We start from the raw sequence: 23,887 nt of genomic DNA, 5'->3' as shown, positions 1-23,887 counted from the left end.
AGGAAATCTCAAATATGTTTTGTTGCTTCAGGGTCAGAAGCTCAGGATAGGAAGCTGCTCTGCTGAGATGTGCAGGTTGGCAGCGGCCAGACAGCCCCTGGGGACTTGGAAAGGAAAGGACGTGAATGAGGAGGGAGCATTGCCAGGGCTGCCACCTGAAACTGACAGGAGCCTCACGTGGTTTTGTAGCCCTTGTCCCAGAGCTGTAGGTTTAGCATCCAGAATGGAAAAAAAGGAAGCTGTCTTCTGAAGAAGCATAGGTGTTTATATTACTTCCAGTCAGAGCCAAGAACTTATTAATTTCAAAATTAAGGCATTTAAGAGTTGCCTTTAGGAAACTCTTAAAAGCACTAATTTAGAAGATAGCATGTATAACAAGTTATGAAACCAGGGATAATTGAAAGAAAAATTATTTACATGTTATCAGAAAAACATAAGAACAACCCACATATGTCATGGATTAGTTCTTGTGCTATTGAAACTGCCTGTCAGATTTTGGATTCTTTGCTTTGAGAATATTGTGTTTGCATTGGTGCACATTCATAGAACAAAATACTAAGAAAAAAAGATGAAAAAAGAGCGCAAACTGTACATTCTACAATGAGTAACATAACAATACCAGAATCTGAAATTGTTAGCCATCATTTACTTGAATCAGGATATTAAATTAACAGGGGTGAAAGAAGCCCAGTCTGTCAGTAAAGAGTTTAATTTCAGAATAACTTGAAGGAAATGCAGTGACTTTCAAATAAATACAATCATACTTTTAGAGAAATGAAGTTAGTTGATATTAAAGCTATGTGTTTTATAGTCTTAAGAATAATTTTTATTTCACATATATATATATTTTTTGCGGTACGCGGGCCTCTCACTGTTGTGGCCTCTCCCGTCGCGGAGCACAGGCTCCGGACGTACAGGCCCAGCGGCCATGGCTCACGGGCCCTGCCGCTCCGCGGCATGTGGGATCCTCCCGGACCGGGGCACGAACCCGTGTCCCCCGCATCGGCAGGCGGACTGTCGCTCACTGCGCCACCAGGGAAGCCCTTCACATATTTTTGAATGAAAATATTGTTACTTAAGTGGTACCTGTAATGAATCAGCCTTCCTTGAACAGAAGTGAAATGTCTTTTAAAGATTCTTTTAAACTACGACAAAGCGTGGTACACTGTGTTTAAATCAGTTCGTTAACCCATTCTCTGTAATCATGTAGAGAATACAGATGGTAACATAGAATGGAGATCTAGTTATTTGCTAGCTTTAATTTTTTTTCAAAGGAAGCACTCTTGTAAATGCCACAGTGGCGTGGTAAGTCCCTGGCTCTACCTTCTTGAGGTTGAGGAGAATGCAGTACTGGGGAGAACTGTGTAATCTTCAGGTGTGACATGAAGAGGGTTACCAGGATGAGAAGATGCTAAATAGTCTGTGGTGGGGGAGGGGTGAGCATGTGCCGGTGCGGAGGTGTGAAGCGGCCCCTGGCGTCTGGGGGGAGCTGCTAGCATAAGGAGGGCTGGGTTGGGGCTGTGATTTGAGGTGACATTAGCACGTGTGGGTGTGGCTCTTGTAGATTGCAGAGACACACAATCCTAAGTGACCAGAGTCTGAGTAGTGGAATACATAGTACCATATACACCGTCCTCCTCCTCCTTCTACCCTTTAAGAGGATTAATTAACTGAATTTTACAGCCATCTAGATCCTGATCTTTTCTGCCGAAAGCAGTCTTCATTAATCTTTCATAATCTCCTTCCATTAACTGAAGAAAGTTTCACCCATGCTTACCCAAGAGTCAAAGCAAAGTTACCTGGAACCTTCCTCTCTAAATACCGCTCCCCCTGCCCTCACCAAATCCCTTATATTCTGAAGACTGTAAGGACTGTGTTAAGCAATATTACAGAACTGGTTGTGTGTTTGTAAGGAAAAAGCAGGAATATTTATGAATGGTTAAAAAGTATAGTGTTCAGGTTTATGATTCCCTCCCCCTAGAAATCTCAAGCTTTGGAGATTAAGCACTTGAGGTCTAGGAATTTAAAAAAAAACAACAGAGGCAATTGCTGTGCTTCTTGCCCCTCTCACTGTGACAGTCTTCCCCCGGAAGTGCAGGAACCATGAGGCATTCTGTTCTGAAGACCCCCTTTCACGGCGTGTAAAGGGAAAATAGGGAGAGACATGTGAATCGCTCAGAGGAAATTGGTATCTGTCTTTCACTGCTGTCATCTTGTTTCTCAACTAGTATCATGTGATTGATAATACATTTTAACATAATTTGTCTACTTTGGCAGAAATATAAAAGCACATTCTACAGAGACAACATTTGATAACAAAAATCACTTGCAAATCAGGAAAATAAAGCTAAGGAAATGATTGTTAGCAAGGTATATCTTTCCTGTGTGTGTAATTTTAAATCTCAAAATGTCTGGGGAAAATATTCAAGTGAATGTCATTAAATGGCAATTGTTATGTTTTAGGAAACAGCAAGGAGCAACTGAAGACCTTAAGACTGATTGGATCGTATAATACCTGACTTTTGAAATTCTGGAGTTAATAATTAGCTATAATATTTATAGCAATATAAATATTCACTTCTTTTTTTTAAATAAATGTATCATGATATATAATTGATGAATATGATTTCAGTTAAATAAATGCGAATCTGATTAGTAATATTGAATCAGTTTCCTCTCTAAAAATTGTTTTTATTTTTTTAAATATCTTTATTGGAGTATAATTGCTGTACAATGCTGTGTTAGTTTCTGCTGTATAACAAAGTGAATCAGCTATACGTATACATATGTCCCCATATCCCCTCCCTCTTGCGTCTCCCTTCCACCCTCCCTATCCCACCCCTCTAGGTGGTCTCAAAGCACGGAGCTGATCTCCCTGTGCTATGCAGCTGCTTCCCATTAGTTACCTGTTTTACATTTGGTAGTGTGTATATGTCCACGCCACTCTCTCGCTGCATCCCAGCTTACCCTTCCTCCTCCCTGTGTCCTCAAGTCCATTCTATACATCTGCATCTTTATTCCTGTCCTGCCCCTAGGCTCTTCAGAACCTTTTTTTTTTTTTTGGATTCCATATATATGTGTTAGCGTACAGTATTTGTTTTTCTCTTTCTGACTTACTTCACTCTGTATGACAGACTCTAAGTCCATCCACCTCACTACAAATAACTCAATTTCATTTCTTTTTATGGCTGAGGAGTATTCCATTGTATATATGTGCCACATCTTCTTTATCCATTCATCTGTCGGTGGACACTTAGGTTGCTTCCATGTCCTGGCTATTGTAAATAGTGCTGCAGTGAACATTGTGGTACATGTCTCTTTTTGAATTATGGTTTTCTCAGGGTATATGCCCACTAGTGGGATTGCTGGGTCATATGATAGTTCTATTTTTAGTTTTTTAAGGAACCTCCATACAGTTCTCCATAGTGGCTGTATCAATTTACATTCCCACCAACAGTGCATGAGGGTTCCCGTTTCTCCACACCCTCTCCAGCATTTATTGTTTGTAGACTTTTTGATGATGGCCGTTCTGACCGGTGTGAGGTGATACCTCATCGTGGTTTTGATTGCATTTCTCTAGTGATTAGTGATGTTGAACATCCTTTAATGTGTTTGTTGGCAATCTGTATATCTTCTTTGGAGACATGTCTATTTAGGTCTTCTGCCCATTTTTGGATTGGGTTGTTTGTTTTTTTGATATTGAGCTGCGTGAGCTGCTTGTATATTTTGGAGATTAATCCCTTGTCGGTTGTTTCGTTTGCAAATATTTTCTCCCATTCTGAGGGTTGTCTTTTCGTCTTATTTATGGTTTCCTTTGCTGTGCAAAAGCTTTTAAGTTTCATTAGGTCCCATTTGTTTATTTTTGTTTTTATTTCCATTTCTCTAGAAGGTGGGTCAAAAAGGATCTTGCTGTGATTTATGTCACAGAGTGTTCTCCCTGTGTTTTCCTCTAAGAGTTTTATAGTGTCTAGCCTTACATTTAGGTCTTTAATCCATAAAAGTTGTCTTTATAATTGTGAATACAACTGTATTAAATTCTTAAATCAAGTTATAACTTTTATCAGTGTTGCTTCATTTGACTGTGCATTATTTTTTTTTTTACATTTAGCCTACGTGTAGAGGAACTACATAAAAATATTTCTGACTAAGTTTTCTTCTAAAGATGTTTTAACTTATTTCTGCTTTCTCCCAAATCTCATCAGATAAAAATATAGGTTACAGTCAGATATTCCCTGCATTTATTTTTAGACTTTTCTTCTTTCCTTAGATCTAGCCTATAGAAATTAGGGTTTTATCCCAGTGTGTCCACATTTTTTTTTCTTAGTGGTAAGAGAACACAAATCTTCAGAGAATTTTAATTTTGTCTCACTTTATTCTCTTCACTTGGAATCCCCCTTCTCTGTTCTTAAAGAATCAAGCGAAATTCCTCCTCCACAAAGCCTCCTCTGCTCCTGCCTTCACTCATTTTTCTTAAATATTGTGGGAAGGGGGGAAATCCGTGAGGAATGTATAATTCCCTAGCATACCCAAAAGCTTGTGATATTCTACTTTGTAATATAGATACTTATACATGCCTCCCTTATTGCATTGTAACAACTTGAACATAGGATAAATATTTAAATCCTTTTACCATAAATTGTCCAGTAATATTTAACGTGTTTCCTGTTGTGGGCACTCATGGTAAGTGACTGACAGACTGAAAACTGAGGGTGAGGTGTCGTGAAGGAGTGGGAGGTGGTTACGTTGAAACCTGGGGTCAAACTATATGATTCAGACCCTGGCCCTGCTGAGTATGAACTGTGTGACCTTGACCCTGGAAAATTGTTTAAACCTGTCTGTGCTTTAGATTTTTCATTACTAACCTGGCTTGATGATAGGAACTCCTTCCATATGGTTGCTCTGAGGTTTAAATGTAATAATGTTTACAAACACTTAGAGCGGTTCCTGACATACAGTGCTGTATAAATTCACCTCTTACTATTCCTGATGAGGCTGAAGTTCTAATCTGCTCTGACAGAGTCCTCTAAAGTCGCTGATAGTGTCTGTGTTATTTTACTTATTGCTAAAATCTCTCCATTGCATCGTTATTAATGTGAATGTATATTCAATTATTTTATTGAGGGAAGCATAGTTAGTAAATAATTGCTTGAAAATGTTAGCTCATGACTTCTGTCTAGAAGATAAAATGTTAATACCAAATGGAATCCTAAGGAAAATTTCATGATGTGCAAAAATTTGTGAAGTTATACCTACCATTTTAGGCAATATGTATGCATAGTCTCCAGGCTGGTTTTTATGTTTGAGGTTAAAGTTCTTACGTTCTTACTTTTGAACATTTTTTTCCATTACTTAATATAGTTTAGTTCAGTTCACATAGGCTAATTTTATATCTCATTAACTCGTTCATGTTTTTCCTACTTTTTTTTTTTTTGCGGTACGCGGGCCTCTCACTGTTGTGGCCTCTCCCGTTGCGGAGCACAGGCTCCAGACGCGCAGACTCAGCAGCCATGGCTCACGGGCCCAGCTGCTCCGCGGCATGTGGGATCTTCCCGGACCGGGGCACAAACCCGCATCCCCTGAATCGGCAGGTGGACTCTCAACCACTGTGCCACCAGGGAAGCCCTTTCCTACTTTTAAGTGGTAATCAAAGGGAAGTGTGGTTTGGGAAATGCACTTTTAAGACTCTAAGAACTGTTCTCCGAGAAGCTGCGGCAGAACTGCTCTTTCCGAGCCAGGTTTCTTATGCACAGTTTAGCAAGTAGACGTGAGAGTGATCTTTACAAGTTCTGCCTTTAGCAGCCGAGTGCTCCCTGACTCAGACGTAACAGCATCCAGGCAATGCATCCCTCTTGAGAATACGGGAATCACTTCACTTCCTTGTGCTCTTTGTGCTGCACGAAATTGCAGAAAGAGTTTTAGTTACCTTGGAGTTGCTGGCTAATTGTCAATGATCAGATAGTGAGGAGGAAGGACTTTTTTGTTTCTGTTTTTGAGGGAGGTTGCCTCATGGAAGATGGGTCAGTCTGGAGGGATGTTAGGGTCCAAGAACCTTTCAAATACAGGTGGAATTATTCCTTGTATTTACATTAAAACTGGGACTGGTCACAGGAATCCCACCACTGGAGATGGATTGGTTTAGGCCTCTTGTTAGGGTGGTAGGGTGACCTAAGAAGGGTCATATATTGTGGTGTGAGGTAGGGGTCATAAATATCTGAGAAGTTGAATAATGAGAAGACTACTATGAAAGATATGTCATCAGACAGTATCTGCTTTGTTACCCAATAGGTAGGCAGGTAGTCTTCTCAGAAGATTTGGAGATTGATCTGGACAACGAAGGTAGGTAAGAAGAGCATCCCAGGCAGGAGAAACACAAACAAGATATATGATGGGGAAATGTAATATGTTTTGTATATAATGAGCAAACTAATTTGTATAAATAAAGCAAGTATCCAAGAGGGTAAAAAGTGAGATTGGTACGAAATAGGGTGGACCTGAAAACTAAGCTGAGATGTTTGGGTATCATTCTTTCTCATTCATATCCACTTATTTTCATTCACTTCCACCCATCCTTCCATCCCCCTGCCCTTTACTCCTCCTCCTCTTCTCAGATGTTAGCCTGATCAAGGGTAGTGAGAATCATGTGTAGAAATAGGGCAGCCATGAAGAAGAGTGGAGTGTAAAGAAGGACACTTCAGTCTTAGCTGAGGCCATTGTTGGATGCCTGAAAGGAAAGACCTTGCCTTCAACTGGAGATAGAGAACTGGGACTCAGGACAGAGGCCAGAGCTATGTGCTGAGTTATGTTATGATATCATATACAACAGCAGACACTCTGTCTAGAACAGCTAAGGACCAACTGTGTGTGCTTATGGGCTGAGAGAATGAGGGGGCTAGTCACAGAAAACAGCAGGAACAATCAGTAGGGTAGAGTTGTACTCTGTCTTCACGATAAGTGATTCAAGTGATGGTAGAAAATTAACAAATTTATTGATGAAGTAAATGAATTTGCTAATACTTAATACAGCTTTTGATCAGGGTTTTTAGGCTATGTTGCAAAATCCATGCATATTTGGCACTGTCAAATAAGTCAAACACTGGGCTATGAGAAAATTATAATGTTGGGTGGAGTGTTCTTTTGGAATTGGGGTTAGGTTTGTGCAAATTCCTTCTCATGATGTATTATCTCTAGATCACCAGATTTATAGATGATATAAACAGAGTAACCAGCAAATGAATTAATCTCAGGGAAAACACTATTTATGTAACAGTGCAAATCCTAGTCTACTTGTATATTTCATACTAAAAGATAAAGCTGAATGTTATAAGAAAGTAACAATATAATTTGTTTGAAAAGAGATATGCCATTATTGGACTGGGGACTCAGAAAACAACTAAATTTTTTTTCAGTGGGAGAAGGGCACAATTGACTACGGTTAGCGCAAACAAAGGCATCATTATGGAAAAACACAGCTATTAATCCCCATTTTTAGTGATTGACAATATTAATGTGAAGACAGTTATCCTGGTTCTAGAAAATAGATTAATCATAGAGGGCAATGATGCTAAACAGTGCTGTGAAAAGTGCTTTTTAGAAGACTTCTTTTTTTCTTGAAGATATGAGCAAATTTGATGAATTTGAGTATTTGATGTTTGTAGTTTTTACAGCATTAGAAGAATGATATCAGATGCTATAAAATGAAGCTGTTGGGTAAAGCTTGGTAAGGTTGTTCTTATGCTGTTTAAAATTTTCTTACCTGTAAGATAGTTGGCCACCAATGAAGTCTTTGGGTCTTCCCAAGGACTTCTGCAAAGGGAGTTTTGTTGATTTCTGAGACCTTCTCTTCTCAGAACTGTGTCCACGGAACTTGAGAGGACTGGGGCCCAGAGAGCCCACGGTTTGAGATTTGCAAGTCAAGACTAATAGATGCGGCATCAGATCAGTATTTTCTCTATTCCTCGAAGTCCAATTTTTAATATTTCCATTTTAGCAAATTCATCCTGATATTATCAACCAGGAAAAACATCTCTTCCATCACTGATTTCCCACACTCCTTGATCAGTAGCTTTCTGGTGGCAATTCTATTCTGTTTTAAATACTGTTTTTACTGTTTTCTGTATGAAATGTGAACTCCTGGAAGGCCACTACTTCTGCAGCTACAGAAGAACTTTCAGTAGTGCTTGCTGTACAGTAGGTGTAGAAAAAACATAGAGTTAGTAAAGTAATTGTGGGCCATTCAGTTAACATTGCTCAGAGCCTATGTCTTAGTGTCCTTTTATGAAGAATTTAACAAATCTTCGAAAGGGTAAGGTTGATGATGTGTAGGCCTGTGGTGGCCATTTTCCATTTCTTATGTTTGAAAAGCCAGACAGCCTCTTCTAGAAGAAATGAATAGAGACTTCTATAAAGAAGATTCTCTTAGAGCCATGGTTCTTTACCTCTTTTGAGTTAACCACCCCTTTGGGTAAGCTATGAAATTCAGACAATTCCTCAAGGAGAAAAGTGCATATCTCTCCAAATTTTGCTCCCAACTTGAATGGTTCAGACTCCTGAAGGTCCAGGTTAAGAACTTCACAGCCAAGAGAATTCTGAATTTGGAAACAGCAATCCCTGTGTAATGAACAGGAGGAAAATAAAAATATTGAATATTTGTCAAGACATTGAAATATTTTGATAATTAAAGTGATAAAATGTTCTGTATAATAGATACTCAAGGCATTGCAGAGAATAAAGATACGTTTGGGCATCCGTTATGGTCAGGGTTGAATGACCCCTCTTTGAAAGACCTGGAAAATATTCTGTGCCAGGAAAGGATATCTGTGAGGTATAAGTAATCTATTGTCATATAAAGTGTTGTAATCAGGAATTTAAAAGAAAATGAAATTAAAAGATATCCTTGTGGAGTGAGGACTTGTCTCTGGCCTCTACCACCAACTCCACGGTCCCCAAATTATCCCCATTGTCTTTATCTCACAGCCCAAATCAGGCACTAGTAATGGATACGTCATCAACATTTTAAAGTCGGATGTCCCACATCTATTAAACTATCCATATGGGCTTTCTTCTACTTTTTTTTTTTTTTTGAGGGGAAGGAGGAGAGGGGGTAGTGTGCAAAACCAAGTTTTCAGGAAACAAAAGATTATTTTCACCATAGTGATATATACAACTGTATTGGCAAAGTGAAATGCACTTCAAGTGGCTAGAGAGACACTACACCACGCAAAAAAAGAGTCTTGGCCAAGGACTCAGAGTACCTGGATTTGGTCTGCCTTCAACTATGTGATTCCGGGTTTCACTACATAACTCTAATTGGGTTGGTTGTGGGCTGTGAAAGAAAGAGGTCAAAGATGAGACCTAGGCTTTGGGCTTGAACAAACGGTAAATAGGTGTGCCATTTATATGACATGGCATTACTCACGGAAGGAATGATTATGGTGGGGAGATGGAAATCAAAATTCCATTTGGGGCATGTTAAATGCAATGTGCCTTGTCTTCATGCAGGTTGAAATGGTAGGTAGGCAGTTGAAAATAACAGACTGGCCCTCTGGTGAGAGTTTGGAGCTATAAATACATACTTGGGGGTTATCAGTGAATAGATGCTGTTTATGGCCATGGGCATCGAGGAAATCACCTAGGCAGTGAACGTGTAGATTAAGGAGGTCTGTGGCCCCAATCCAGTGTTTATAAATATTAATCTCTCGTGCATGGGAGCACATCTCCAATTTAATAATGGAAATTAAAATCTATTTGCCTTATTAAATTTATTTTTAAACATTCTGAAAATGAGGTACATTGTATAAAACTAACCAGCTGGGGATTGGGTGGAGGAAGTGGGTGTGGTGATAAAAGGGCAACATATGGTGTTAAAACTGTTCAGTGTCTTGACTGTGGTGCCTGAGTGAACCTAGACAGATAATAAATTGTATAGAAATCCATACAAATGAGTGTGCATAAAACTAAGGAAATTGGAATAGGATGGATGACTGTATCAATCAGTATTCTGGTTGTACATGATGGTATAGTTTTGTAAGACGTTACCATTGAGGGAAACTGGGCGGTGTACAATGGATATCTCTCAGTTATTTCTTACAACTGCATGTGAAACTGCAGTTATCTCAACTGAGAAGTCAACCTTTAAGAAAGCATTCATAACCCTAAATATGCTACCAGAAAACTACTAGAGCTAATCAGTGAATTTGGTAAAGTAGCAGGATACAAAATTAATGCACAGAAATCTCTTGCCTACCTACACACTAATGATGAAAAATCTGAAAGTGAAATTAAGAAAACACTCCCATTTCCCATTGCAACAAAAAGAATAAAATATCTAGGAATAAACCTACCTAAGGAGACAAAAGATCTGTATGCAGAAAACTATAAGACACTGATGAAAGAAATTAAAGGTGATACAAACAGATGGAGAGATATACCATGTTCTTGGATCAGAAGAATCAACATTGTGAAAATGACTGTACTACCCAAAGCAATCTACAGATTCAATGCAATCCCTAGCAAACTACCAATGGCATTTTTCACAGAACTAGAACAAAAAATTTCACAGTTTGTATGGAAACACAAAAGACCCCGAATAGCCAAAGCAATCTTGAGAAAGAAAAACGGAGCTGGAGGAATCAGGCTCCCTGACTTCACACTATACTACAAAGCTACAGTAATGAAGACAGTATGGTACAGGCACAAAAACAGAAAGATAGATCAATGGAACAGGATAGAAAGCCCAGAGATAAACACACGCACATATGGTCACCTCATCTTTGATAAAGGAGGCAAGAATATGCAGTGGAGAAAAGACAGCCCCTTCAATAAGTGGTGCTGGGAAAACTTGACAGCTACATGTAAAAGAATGAAATTAGAACACTCCCTAACACCATACACAAAAATAAACTCAAAATGGATTAAAGACCTAAATGTAAGGCCAGACACTATCAAACTCTTAGAGGAAAACATAGGCAGAACACTCTGACATAAATCACAGCAAGATCCTTTTTGACCCACCTCCTAGAGAAATGGAATTAAAACAAAAAATAAACAAATGGGACCTAATGAAACTTCAAAGCTTTTGCACAGCAAAGGAAACCATAAACAAGACCAAAAGACAACCCTCAGAATGGGAGAAAATATTTGCAACTGACAAAGGATTAATCTCTAAAATTTACAAGCAGCTCATGCAGCTCAATATCAAAAAAACAACCCAATCCAAAAATGGGCAGAAGACCTAAATAGGCATTTTTCCAGAGAAGATATGCAGATTGCCAACAAACACATGAAAGAATGCTCAACATCATTAATCATTAGAGAAATGCAAATCAAAACTACAATGAGGTATCACCTCACATCAGTCACAATGGCCATCATCAAAAAATCTAGAAACAATAAATGCTGGAGAGGGTGTGGAGAAAAGGGAACCCTCTTGCACTGTTGGTGGGAATGTAAATTGATACAGCCACTATGGAGAACAGTATGGAGGTTCCTTAAAAAACTAAAAATAGAGCTACCATACAACCCAGCAATCCCACTACTGGGCATATACCCTGAGAAAACCGTAATTCAAAAAGAGTCATGTACCAAAATGTTCATTGCAGCTCTATTTACAATAGCCAGGACATGGAAGCAACCTAAGTGTCCATCGACAGATGAATGAATAAAGAAGATGTGGCACATATATACAATGGAATAATACTCAGCCATAAAAAGAAACAAAATTGAGTTATTTGTAGTGAGGTTGGTGGACCCAGAATCTGTCATACAAAGTGAAGTAAGTCAGAAAGAGAAAGACAAATACCATATGCTAACACATATATATGGAATCTTAAAAAAAAAATCATGAAGAACCTAGGGGCAAGATGGGAATCAAGACACAGACCTACTAGAGAATGGAATTGAGGATATGGTGTGGGGGAAGGCTAAGCTGGGATAAAGTGAGAGAGTGGCATGGACATATATACACTGCCAAACGTAAAATAGATAGCTAGTGGGAATCAGCCGCATAGCACAGGGAGATCAGCTCGGTGCTTTGTGACCACCTAGAGGGGTGGGATAGGGAGGGTGGGAGGGAGGGAGACGCAAGAGGGAGGAGATATGGGGATATATGTATATGTATAGCTGATTCACTTTGTTATAAAGCAGAAACTAACACCATTTTAAAGCAATTATACTCCAATAAAGATGTTTAAAAAAACATTCATAAAAATTATATAAACTTTAAACTGTGTTTGAGTTTGGTAATTCTCAAAAGAAAACAAAACATATGGCACTTGGAATGGCAAACTAAAATTCTTACTTTATAGTTAACCAACTGATTTACCTCCTTGAACTCTGTCTAGCATTACATAAAACAAAGACAACCAATAAAAAGTTTTATTGGTTGTCTTTATTACATTAGCTTTTCCTCTTTTTTCTGTAAACATGTTTGGGAGTATGCTTTTCTAGTTTCACAAAAATGACACTGTAGTCATCAGTCACATTTCAGTCTCTGATTGCTGTTAACAGACAGTTTAGTACAGTAATGCTCTGCTTTTCTTTGTCTATATTTTTTCAGACAAATGCAGTTAAGGCATTAATATTTTTTAATATTTTTTAGAAGTAGTAGAAAACACTTGCAGACTGCAGAAGTGACTCAAACAATTCCATTTAAAGTTAAATAAGAACTGTTAATATGAAGATACAAATAGTTAAAGATGTTAAATAATATTTTGTGGTTAAATATAAAGGAGAATTTTTAAGGTTTTAAGATGTTAAATGCTATTTCTTGGTGGAACTGTAACTCTTCACTGCAAGTAACCATTTTATTTTTATTTTTTGTGGAAAAATATTTATCAGCATTTAAGCAAAATGAGAAGATATCCCATATTACGCTTACTGTATTTGAGGTATTGTAGTTAGTGTTCTTACACATAATTTTTGTTTTTAGGACCTTGATTTCAGTTACCTGGAATAGGCATTTATCAGCTATTTTTTTCCTTAATAAGTTTGTTAGTTTTTAGATGTAAGTCATTTTGACTTCAGACGCAGTGAAGAGAGAGACTTGTTTCTGTTTGATTTTGAATATGAATCAATTGAAATAAAAAGTGTATTTTTTTGAGATGACATAGCAACTCCTTTACATCAAGGATTTAGTTTAAGAAAATCTTGCCTATTTAAAAACTTGTTTTTAAATAAACTTGATTCTTTTAAATAAACTTGGGAACATATTTTTTGGAAAGGTGACCTTAGATCTGTTAAACAAACAGATAGATGGATTGATATAGAGGGATAGGTAGACTTCCTTATGTCCCTCTTAACCTGTTTGTGATGGAGACAGACACAGTGACCTTTCCGAAGTCCTGCTTAAAACCTCTCGGTGAAATCCCAGTGCTATAGGAACCAATTCCAAACTCCCTAATTCGCCTGTTAAGAGTAGGCTTATAAGGTAGTCTCACCTCTCTCTCCAGCCCCATCTCTCATGAACCTTCCCTTCTCCCCCCTCTCCCCCCATTCCATTCCCCAAACCACTGTCTGCTCTCACCTCCAGACATTTGGTGCCCTCTTACTGGAGCATCTACCCTTCTTCTTGACCCTTCGTATACATTCTCACACCACCATCCTACTGACCTGCTTTGCTCCTACTCATCTTTTTTCAGAATTTTTCTTATTAAGGCTATTTTTTTTGATGTAACATGGTAAATTTGTAGTTCTTCAGCAAATGGACAAGTTAATCTGTATTCTCCTGGGTGTTTAATGTTGTACTCAGTACTAATCCAATTTTTAGATGGACTTTTACTAAAGTATGGTTGTATTGTGTGGTCTAGGCTTCTTAATGAGGGAAGTGGGAGAGGGGAAGGAATTAAAGAGAAACATTGGCCTTGTTCACATCTGTAACCCACCCAGTGCAGCCCACACTGTGCATGGCCCATAGGACTGCCTCAATTTAAGAGGTCTTAATGAACTAATACAGGGAGATAGAAGGAATCATGAGGAAAAGTTAAAAGAGGTTATAGAAAAAGTTAAGGATTATGTCATTGGAGAAGTTAAAGTAATATTCCATGTAGATGGAAATATCTTTAAAAATGAGGATAGCATGCTAAGCTTTCAATCAAATTTAGAACAAGAGAATGGAATTCTAACATGGCGCCGGTCTGTGAAAGGATTTCTTGGCAGTATGAGCCTGTTGGTACTAGAATGAAGGGCATATGAAGACTTAAATGGTAAAAGTTATAGCAGTCAATCAAATAGTGCCTTGATAGTTTCGCACGAATAAAAACTTATAAAATGAAGGAAATATTTTTTGAAAGATCAAGGAAAAAAGTGAATCATTACTTAGTATCTCACTATCCAGAAATGCATTCTGGGAATTTGAAAGAACAAAACAAGAGATTTATCTATTTTGAACTATTTAGGACTGACCTTAATGAAGGCAGAAGGATGGCCTGAATAAACTTAATGACAGCTTAATGCATCCTCAAGGAAACAAGGACTTCTTGGTTTAACTCTGTTGTGGAGAGGTTGGGCAAAGAATTATTATAATTAGATTTTTTGGTAAGCTGAGCTATTATCCTTAGAGATTTATTACCTCTTTTGTGAGCAAACCACAATGAAAAGTGCCCAAGAAATTTAAGTAGACTATCAATCTAATTAAACAACTTTCTGTGTTCTCAGTAGGTAGTTGAGAGAATTTATAAAGTTTTTTCGGAGTCATTTTGTCTTTGCTTTAATCTGTAGGTCACTGCCATTAAGTAATCATGTATGTGTGATTTCTGTTTTATTTTTAAGTTGGATAATGCAGATGAACAAGCAGCCCAGATCAGAAGGGAACTTGATGGTCGTTTGCAGTTGGCAGAGAAAATGGCAAAGGTAAATTGTTAACTTTGATATACTGTACCACATTTCTTTCTGTACTTAGATTTCTGTGAGCTGAAAGAGTTTTGTATAGATAAAGCCAGAATAATTTTATTTTCTCATCTTCATGCATACCTCTTAAGCCCAGGTACCTGAATGCATATTATCTAAAATGGAGCATATTATATACTTTACATATCCATCCTTATATAAGATGTTTAAATTCAGTGATAACTTTTGTAGATTATTCTGAAAGCAATGCCTGAATTTCTCAAACTGCCAGACTTAGAAGAATTTTAGTATTGCACTAAGCATAATATAATCAGAGAGAAAACCATCCTGCCTGCAAAATCATACAATATATTCCGAAGTATCTAGCACAGTACTTGGCACACAGTGGTGTCAACTAATATTTGAATGGATGAAAAATATAATTTGAAGTTTCTAGTACAGAGTCTCATAGGGCATATTGAATACAATATTTTATTTACTTTTATTTATACAATCATTGTGTGAACAGAAATAGATTTCAAACAAAAGCCACGAGTTTCTTTTTAATTCTGAGGACTCTGTCTAAATCATTCTCTAGTATTAATTTACCTCAGTGGTAAAAATAAAATTTTAGTCTCTTAAAATAGACTTGAGGTTATAATGCTGTTGATCTGAGAATAAGATTTTTTTCCTTTTGCTAAATGAAAAATTTGAGTATTTGATAGTCTCTCCTTCCCTCCCTCTGTGTCCGTCTCTGTCCCTGTCTCTCTGAAGAATCCTCTCTGTTGGGGATTTTTCTTCATTTTAAAAACTTTAGGCATAACATGTATATAGCAAAGTGCACAGGTCTTAAGTTTACAGCTTGATGAATGTGTATACGCCCTGTATTAACCACCTTCCAAATCAAGATAGTGAACTTTTCCAGCACTTTAAGGAGATATATCCCATACTGCATTTGACTATTGAAGTTTTGTGTTTTTCAAAGAAAAATGTATTTATGAATATGTAAGTTTTAAGACTAGTACTGTGTTTATCTAAATGTGTATTAAATTTAAAAGTAGCAAAGGTGTTGAGAAATGGAGATAAATAGAAATACATAGAAAATTGAGAGAAATTGGGTAACAGAGATGACCGTAAGTTGTGAGAACCAAGCCAAGGGCAGAGGGTGAAAAGACAACACACCTTGTTACCACCCTCTGGAGAGGTACTACATCATTCTAGAGATTCAGATGTGGAATTCATAGGCTAGGAATCAAGTATTAGCTTGAGGCTTTTGGAAGCTTTAGAGAGAGAAATGCATTCCCCAGAATCCTAACCTGAGTTGGAAGCTGTCTGTGTCTGGAAAGGCACTGCTTTTCTTGAAGCCCTGAGGCTAAGAGAGAATCCAGAGAGATGTGCCCGGCACTGTGGGCAGGACTCTGGACCTGTGATCAGCATTTCTAAGTTGCCTACTTGTATTTAGATTGTACCTGAGCTGTACACACTGTCATAAGTTGAACTTCTTCAAGGGCCTGGCTGAATATGTGATAGTTTAGATGAATTTCTAACAAGATGGAAAGCCTTGGGTGTGTCCCTGAGCTCATGTCTGTGGAGGAGGATGTGTGGTGTGTGTGTAACCTCTGGACTGAGTGAGAGGAGCAGGGTCAGTGATGCACATACAGCAGCTTATCTTTGCGGGGACCTTGATGATTTCATCAGAAGTACTGATAAAGTAGAAAAAGCGTGGAGACAGGTGTCTGGGAACTGACTATACTGCTGAACTGAATGAATAAGCATTTTCAGAACTCTAATGGAAAACTGATGAACTCATGAAAGTGCTAACAAAAGATCAAGATGAAAAAAAAATTAATTACATGGGACTGAGTGAACTGATGAGGATGATTATAATTTTTGTGACTTTCTTTTTGAATAAAAAAAATCCCACAAGGACTCAGAGGCAAAAAATATACAAATCAGTTTTCACTGCAAAGTGAAGGAGCTGTTACAGTGGAGGATTACTGGACTGAATGTCAATATTATGACATAGTATGAGTGTGTTTCGTGTTTGGTAATTGCAATCGTTGTTGCTTTTGTTGTGGTCACCCATTTACAATGCTTGGTGTCAGTCTGTTTATCTCTTGTGAAAATAAAATACAGTGTGTGTGTGTGTGGGGGGAAAGCGTGGAGAAGGAAGGAATTGAAGCTGATGGGATTGGAACAACAACAACAGCAAAAAAACACCCCAAAATACAGTGCCTTTCAGTAAATATATTGACATAGCAGATAGAGCATGTTTAATTGCCTTCTACTTCAGTTTCACCAAATTTAAGCCACCTTCATAAAATATAAGGCTAATTATAATTTACTGACCTTGTTGTCTTAGATCTCTACAATAATCCTGTGAACCCGCAAGGGAAGATGCTATAATGAATTTATTTTATAGACAAGGAGACAGGTTTAGGGAAGATTACTTAACAAATCAAAAGACCTCAAATGCTGGTCTTTGGACTCCAGAGCTTAGGTTTGCTCTCTTAAGCCCTGATACCTCTTCAATCTCATAAATCCAGAAGTGTGGTTTATTCATAGTTTATAGTTTGCAGTCAACTATTAGTAACACCTGTCACACTTCACAACACAGTATAATAACACTGAAACCACAGGGCAGAAGTCTGTTTCAAGGGATGTAAATATTGACTTTAATATTTTAGCCAAGGCATAATTAGGAAGTAGTAGTAGAAAAAAATATGGGTTGACTGGGCCAGAAAGACCTGTGGGCCAGATCCATGATTGCTGTTTCCTCGATATAGGCAACTTATTTAACCTTTTGGAGCCTGAATTTTGCTATTCATAAATTCAATGAATAAATATTTCTTGAACACCTATTAAGATAACCAGGCACTATTTTAGGCACTTGGGATACATCCAGACAAATGTAGTTCTCTTAGGATAAAACAAGACAAAAATATTCCTGCCATGCCCTCAGGGAGCTTACATTTTATTTGGGAGAGACTTACAGTAAGCAATAAACTTGCTATGTAACTGAATTATGGAAGGTGATCATTTGCTACTTAGAAAATAAGCAGAGAAGGTGGAATCAGGAATGTGGGAGGGAAGGAGAGTGTTGAAAATTTCCAGTCAAGTGGTCAGGGTAGGCCAGTTCTTGGCAGTACTATCTTTCTAGTACATCAGGGTCAGAAACTTGGAATCATCTTTGACTCCTTTTTTCCTCATGCCAAATTTATCAGGAAATCCATTTCTATCTATCTTCAAAGTATTTCCACAATCTGACAGTTGTCACCACGTGCATCCTACCACTCTGGTCCATGCTTCATCTACTGGAAAGTTAAGAACTCTTACAGTGACTAAATTTGAATAATGGAAACTTTATGGAGCAAATTTTTTTTAATGTATATAGTGTGTTAGGGCTGCTAATGGGCTAAGCTGTACAGAGGACTAAATTAGAACGTTGAAACTGTGGTTTATAGAAACAACTCACAGGTAAACTACAGAATAACCCTATTTCCGATGCTGTTCTAATTTAAAAGATCAAATTTAATATATACATTAGTTGTACAGTTGGTTTTGTTTCCAAGAAAGAGGCAACATAAGCCGGCTAAATAAAATTTATGAAATATTATCGACAAACCTCAAAGCTTTAAAAGAGTTGTTGGGTTTTTTTTCCCCAGAGAGAAAAAGAAAATCTAGTATAGTCTATTTCCTGAAAAGTTTGAAAATGCTGATGAAACAGTCAATTTGGGTGATTCCTACCAGTCTCCTCCTTGAAAAATGATACTGACTGAAGTGTTTTTAATGAAAGCTAAGTAAGAATAGATTATTTTTTTATGTGCTAATGCTAAGTTTTCCATTAAAAAACACCTTAAAAATTTGGAGAAAATAACTGGTACATCCAAACTTTCAAACATGTGATATATTTGCCTTTTGCTTTGCTAAAATATTTCTAAAATATTTTATTTCTAAAATATTTTATTTTCTAAAATATTTTATTTCTATTTATTATTTATTTATTTATTTATCTATTTATTAATATCTATTTCCTTTCTATTCTATTCTATTTTATTTCTAAAATATTTCTAAAAGGCATGTGACTGTTACATGAATATAGAATGAACAAACAATAAAGATTGTACTCAGTGTCTAATTAATGAGCACACTAGTTAGATGTTAAAACTAGTCTGAAGGGCATTTGAAAAGTAGGTGTTTTTAGGCAAAGTTAAAATAAGATTCAAGTATTAGATATAAAAGTGGTTAAAAAAAAACAGTGGTTAATTTCCAACAGGGATTTAAACTATAACCATTGGATTATCTTAGTCACCAGACACACATTATTTATATCTTTACCAAACAAAATTCTACAGAGTAACGTGTGACTTCACTTGTAAACAGGATCTTTAATCAATGTAAACAGTAAATTGAACTAGGTACATTTCCCCCACATGGTCCTTGGATGGCCTTTGCTCACATATGACGTTGGAAGGACCTGTTCCCTCACCTTTTTGCCTTATATCTGAGTTTTGGATGCTTTTTATGACAGCTTTTAAAATTAGTCCACAAATGTAAAAATGTTTTTATGCTTTATTTTATCTTTTTCCTCTTTTGCATGTATTGAAAAACTATCCAAAACATTATTCCCTGCATCCCCAAAGGAAACCAAGTTAGTATATAACTGAGTAGTTATGTGTTTTTTCTGAGGATGCAAACTTACTGTGTGGGAATGTTGCTTCAAGCTATAGAGGACTATTAAAAGGATACTTAAGAATCTTCCTTGGGAAAGTTAATTATGGATGTAGATATTTAATCTCTGATATAAATACACAATTTTAACATTGATTATATGTAAATTGTTTTAAAAGAAATATGTCAAGGTTATATTGGGGGAAAAGAAAAACAGGTGGTCCAGGACTCTGGGACTGATTCATGAGGTGGTGCCAGATGTTCCTTTCCAGCCCATGAACAAACTGGTGCAAGTGAGTCAGACCAGGTGCAGGTTGATGAATGCATTGTGGATGTATTCCATTCACCCTGGAGATGGGGATTTCTTAGGTTACAGTTTGAATGATGCCAAAGGAAACAGTAGTAAAGGCATTGATTTTTCTGGAACATTAGGCAGTCATTCATTTGAATGATGGCAGCTTTAGGCTGTCATCCCCCAGCCAGTTTTATACCGCTGTCATTACATTACATCGCATTTCCCATCATAAAGCTGTATACCCTCTACCTTTCAGAGAGAAGACCTAAGTGCCAGGCTGTCAGAGGTTAAAGAAAGAGCCAAGAGTATGAGGAAACCTCACTTGCTGTTTGTGGGAATGTAAATGGGTATAACCTTCTCTAAGGGCAGTTTGGCAATAGCTGTTAATATCTATCTAAGTATCAATACTTGGAATGTCCTTTTAACTGAGTGAAAGAAACAGAAGTCTGATTGCAGAGATCTGAGGACTGAATGGCAACACTCATGTAATTTGGGAAGAAAATTGAATCTCCTAATTTGATATTATTACTTTTTCATGTACAGCTTTTATCATAAATTTACCTTAGGCTTTAAACTTAATTTTTTCTAAACTTTTACTAAAAAACTGAATTTATGGCAATAAGGGAGCTTGATACATTTGTGTGACATGAAGGTTAACTTATTTTAGAAGTATGGCCATATTTCTATTTAATAGTAAAGGTTTTTCCATTTGAATGCCTAACACATCAGTGGTATGAAAGAGAGATACTGTTAAAATGTTTGTTTCTTAACAGTCAGAGCAGTATATACTAAACGTTCTTCTTATAGACCAGTTATTCCAAGTATTTCAAAGATATCAGTGGCTAATTAAGATTCATCTATACACTAAAACTTTTTGCATGTATGTTTTTTAGAGTTGGTTTTTCCCTTAAATAAATACCATATCAAAAATAAAGTTAATCTGAAAAGGTATATCATGTTATTCATTTTTTATGATAATGATCCTCCATAAGGTAGATAAGGTACAGTTAAATATAATCAAAATTGCCAAAGCCTGAGGCTTTTAAAGCCTAGAGACTAAAGTATCAGGTAAATGCATTATATTGAGCATCACAATTTCTAAGATAGTCAAGTATATATACATCATATAATCTTTTACGATGAAATTGAAATATGACTTGCGTAACATTATTATTTTAAAAATTATTTTCAAGGAAAGAAAATTCCCCAGATTTATAGCAAAAGAGATGGAGAATATGTATATAGAAGAGTTGCGGTCTTCAGTGAATTTGCTAATGGCCAATTTGGAGAGTCTTCCAGTTTCGAAAGGTGGTCCAGAATTTAAATTACAAAAATTAAAACGTTCACAGAATTCTGCCTTTTTGGACATAGGAGATGAGAATGAGATTCAGCTGTCAAAGTCCGACGTGGTGCTGTCATTCACCTTAGAGGTAAGTGGCTTCATCCCGCGTTTGCTTCTGGCAGTGTAAATGAGGCTACAGGGTCGTTTCCGCTGACCTTGGTGGTAACATTTCAAATTTAAAGCAAAGTAGTATATTTTGAAGACGTTAAATTATTCTTCATTTGCTAGACAATCAGAGTGTGAATGCAAATTAACGCAAATTGTCCTTTAAACATAACAGTACAAGTTTTGAGGCAAGTGTTCTTGGCGCCACCTAGGCTGGTGGAAATTTATTGGTAGAGTAAGCACTGAAACACGCTTGAGTGGAAATAGGATTTAAACACATGATTGAATTCTCTGTAATTTGGGAACTCCTTTCAAGCTTTTGGTTATTCTTGTTTTTAATCTGCTTTAACTACGAGATCATCTTTCTAGAATCAAATCGCATAAACCAGCTGTAATGTACAGTATTGGGTACTATAGATGATGAGAAGTAAAGACTTCTTTCTAGGATTTGCCGTTTCATTGAGGTCCAGTAAATATTGAAAAGAAAAGAGAATAAGTGTTGTGCACTTAAAATTGTGTTCCCCAAGACTTCAGAGTTTCATCCCTTTTATACAGATCACTGGAAACCAAAGACATTGATCACTGACCCCTACTACTGCTCCCTGTGGATATTTTTCATGATGGCATTTCCTCACTGCTAAACTCTGTATATGGGCTGATCCATGTATATGTATACGGGTTTATACCCAACACCCACACATATGCTCGCAATATCCAGCTTAAATTTTTAGCCTCTCAAAAATTAAAGCTTGTAACTCCTTTCTTGCACTGTTACGTACTCTCTCTGCTAGGTCCCAGTACTGCTATTTGAGTTTGCTCGTTGACAAAGCAAAATACGTGGAGTCTTAGGAGGTACAGCTTTAGGTTTTTTTGTTGATACCTCTGACACTTGGCTTGCTTCGTTTATGGCAGAAAAAGCAAATGTTTACTTCTGTTCTTTCCTCCACTTATTCAACTCTAAGGGAAATTCAAGCTTGAGGATAAGACAACTGCCTCTCTTTCTTCCCTTCCAGGCTATCATTTTCTTTGTAGGTTAATAGATTCAATTCAGTGTCAGGGTAGAAACAGGAGATTTTCTTCTGACTCCATACCCAGTTCAGGGATTAGCTAATAACTTTGCCAAGTGGCTTTGTTCCTGGGTTTCTTCTCAATCTCTTTAACCTCATAACCTCAGGATGTTTAATTTGAAACTCCGTAGTATCTCAGGTGTAGAATTTCCCAATCATTCCTGCGTCAGGTTTCCTGCCAACTAAAATGAAAACTGCCAACTCTTTTTTCCTTAAGGTTTTGTACAAAACAAAGTCAATTATTTAATTACAGTCTAACTTTTTCTAACAAGAGTTTGGCATTTAAATTCATTAATAATAAAAAATAATTAGGAAAGCAAATGATTTGTGTAAGGTTTAAACCTACCATTATCTCTATAAGCATGCAGAACTGAAAACAGTTCAAAACACTTTCTCTTTTCTCTGTTGTTTAAAAATCTTACACCATTGTTAAGTAATTAGCTTTTATGAATTCTCTTTCCCTTTTGAAACAAAATTATGCTCATGAGTTAGTTTTTCTGTGAAACTATCAATTGTTATTGTGTGCTTCATTGCCAGTATGTTAAACAGGGTTGTTCAGTTAGCAACACAAGGGTGTTAGGAGGATGAAGTGAGTTAAAACTTCATCTTGCCACGCTCTGAGAAGCTTCCATATTTTTACAATCGTTTTGACATCCTCTGTTACTAGGTCTATATAAGGCAGATATTTTCCTATCATGGCATAGTACAGATCTGTTCCATGTTGCCTACAGTATTTTATTTTATTTTATTTTTTTTTTTATTTTTTTTTATTTTTTTTTTTTTGCTGTACGCGGGCCTCTCACTGCTGTGGCCTCTCCCGTTGCGGAGCACAGGCTCCGGACACACAGGCTCCGCGGCCATGGCTCGCGGGCCCAGCCGCTCCGCGGCATGTGGGATCTTCCGGGATAGGGGCACGAACCCGTGTCCCCTGCATCGGCAGGCGGACTCTCAACCACTGCGCCACCAGGGAAGCCCCCTACAGTATTTTAAAGAGCTGTGTCTCACAACAAAATGAAGTCTCTTTCAGGGCAGACTACACAGTGCTTGTCTATGGGACACCTGAGGGAATGGACCAGGTACCTCCTCCAGCCCCAAGGCCTCTGACCTCAGCCTAGCTAAACTGAATAATTATCTCTCGCCCATTATCCAGGCCTCCCTTGTCAGACACCAGATTTCAGCCTAAGAAAACTCTGAAGGGCAAGCAGTTAATCCATTTTAAGGGTTTCACATTTCATCCGTCAGGCTTAGAGCTGGTCCAGTGGAGAAGTTTTTCTAGGAACTGAAGTCTGAGCCAAATGAATAAGTGCAGATTTGAAACACTGCTAAAATTTTATCATTTCTTTAAAATTTCTTCCCACTCCTCCCTTCTTGCACCACACCACCTAACATATAAATCAGTTATTTATTATATTTATTATTCATTATCTGGCTTTCTTTACTAGAATATAAGCTTTAGGAAGTTAGTCTTTTTTTTTCTTTTTTGTTTACTGAGGTATTATTCCAGGAGTCTAAAACAGTGCCAACAGCCTAAAACAGTTGACTCAATAATTGTTTATTGAATTAGGAACTTTGATGGTATCAAAACAC

At 37.2% G+C, this 23,887-nt stretch overlaps 1 protein-coding gene across 6 annotated transcripts in view; it reads left to right on the top strand.

Annotated features, from left to right (window-relative positions):
• CADPS2 (calcium dependent secretion activator 2) overlaps window positions 1-23,887 on the top strand; it is a 487,398-nt gene that overhangs the window by 170,781 nt on the left and 292,730 nt on the right. For all 6 annotated transcript variants that reach the window (XM_081243761.1, XM_081243760.1, XM_081243759.1 and 3 more), the window contains 2 exons: window positions 14,764-14,844; window positions 20,980-21,216. In XM_081243761.1, coding sequence (XP_081099887.1) covers window positions 14,764-14,844; window positions 20,980-21,216 — 318 coding nt within the window. The remainder of the gene's footprint in view (window positions 1-14,763; window positions 14,845-20,979; window positions 21,217-23,887) is intronic.

The sequence above is a fragment of the Mesoplodon bidens genome, assembly GCF_964165515.1.
Source record: "Mesoplodon bidens genome assembly, chromosome: 9".
Taxonomy (NCBI): Eukaryota; Metazoa; Chordata; class Mammalia; order Artiodactyla; family Ziphiidae; genus Mesoplodon; species Mesoplodon bidens.
Note: the sequence above shows the minus strand (reverse complement) of the source record. Positions and strands in the feature narration are given on the sequence as shown.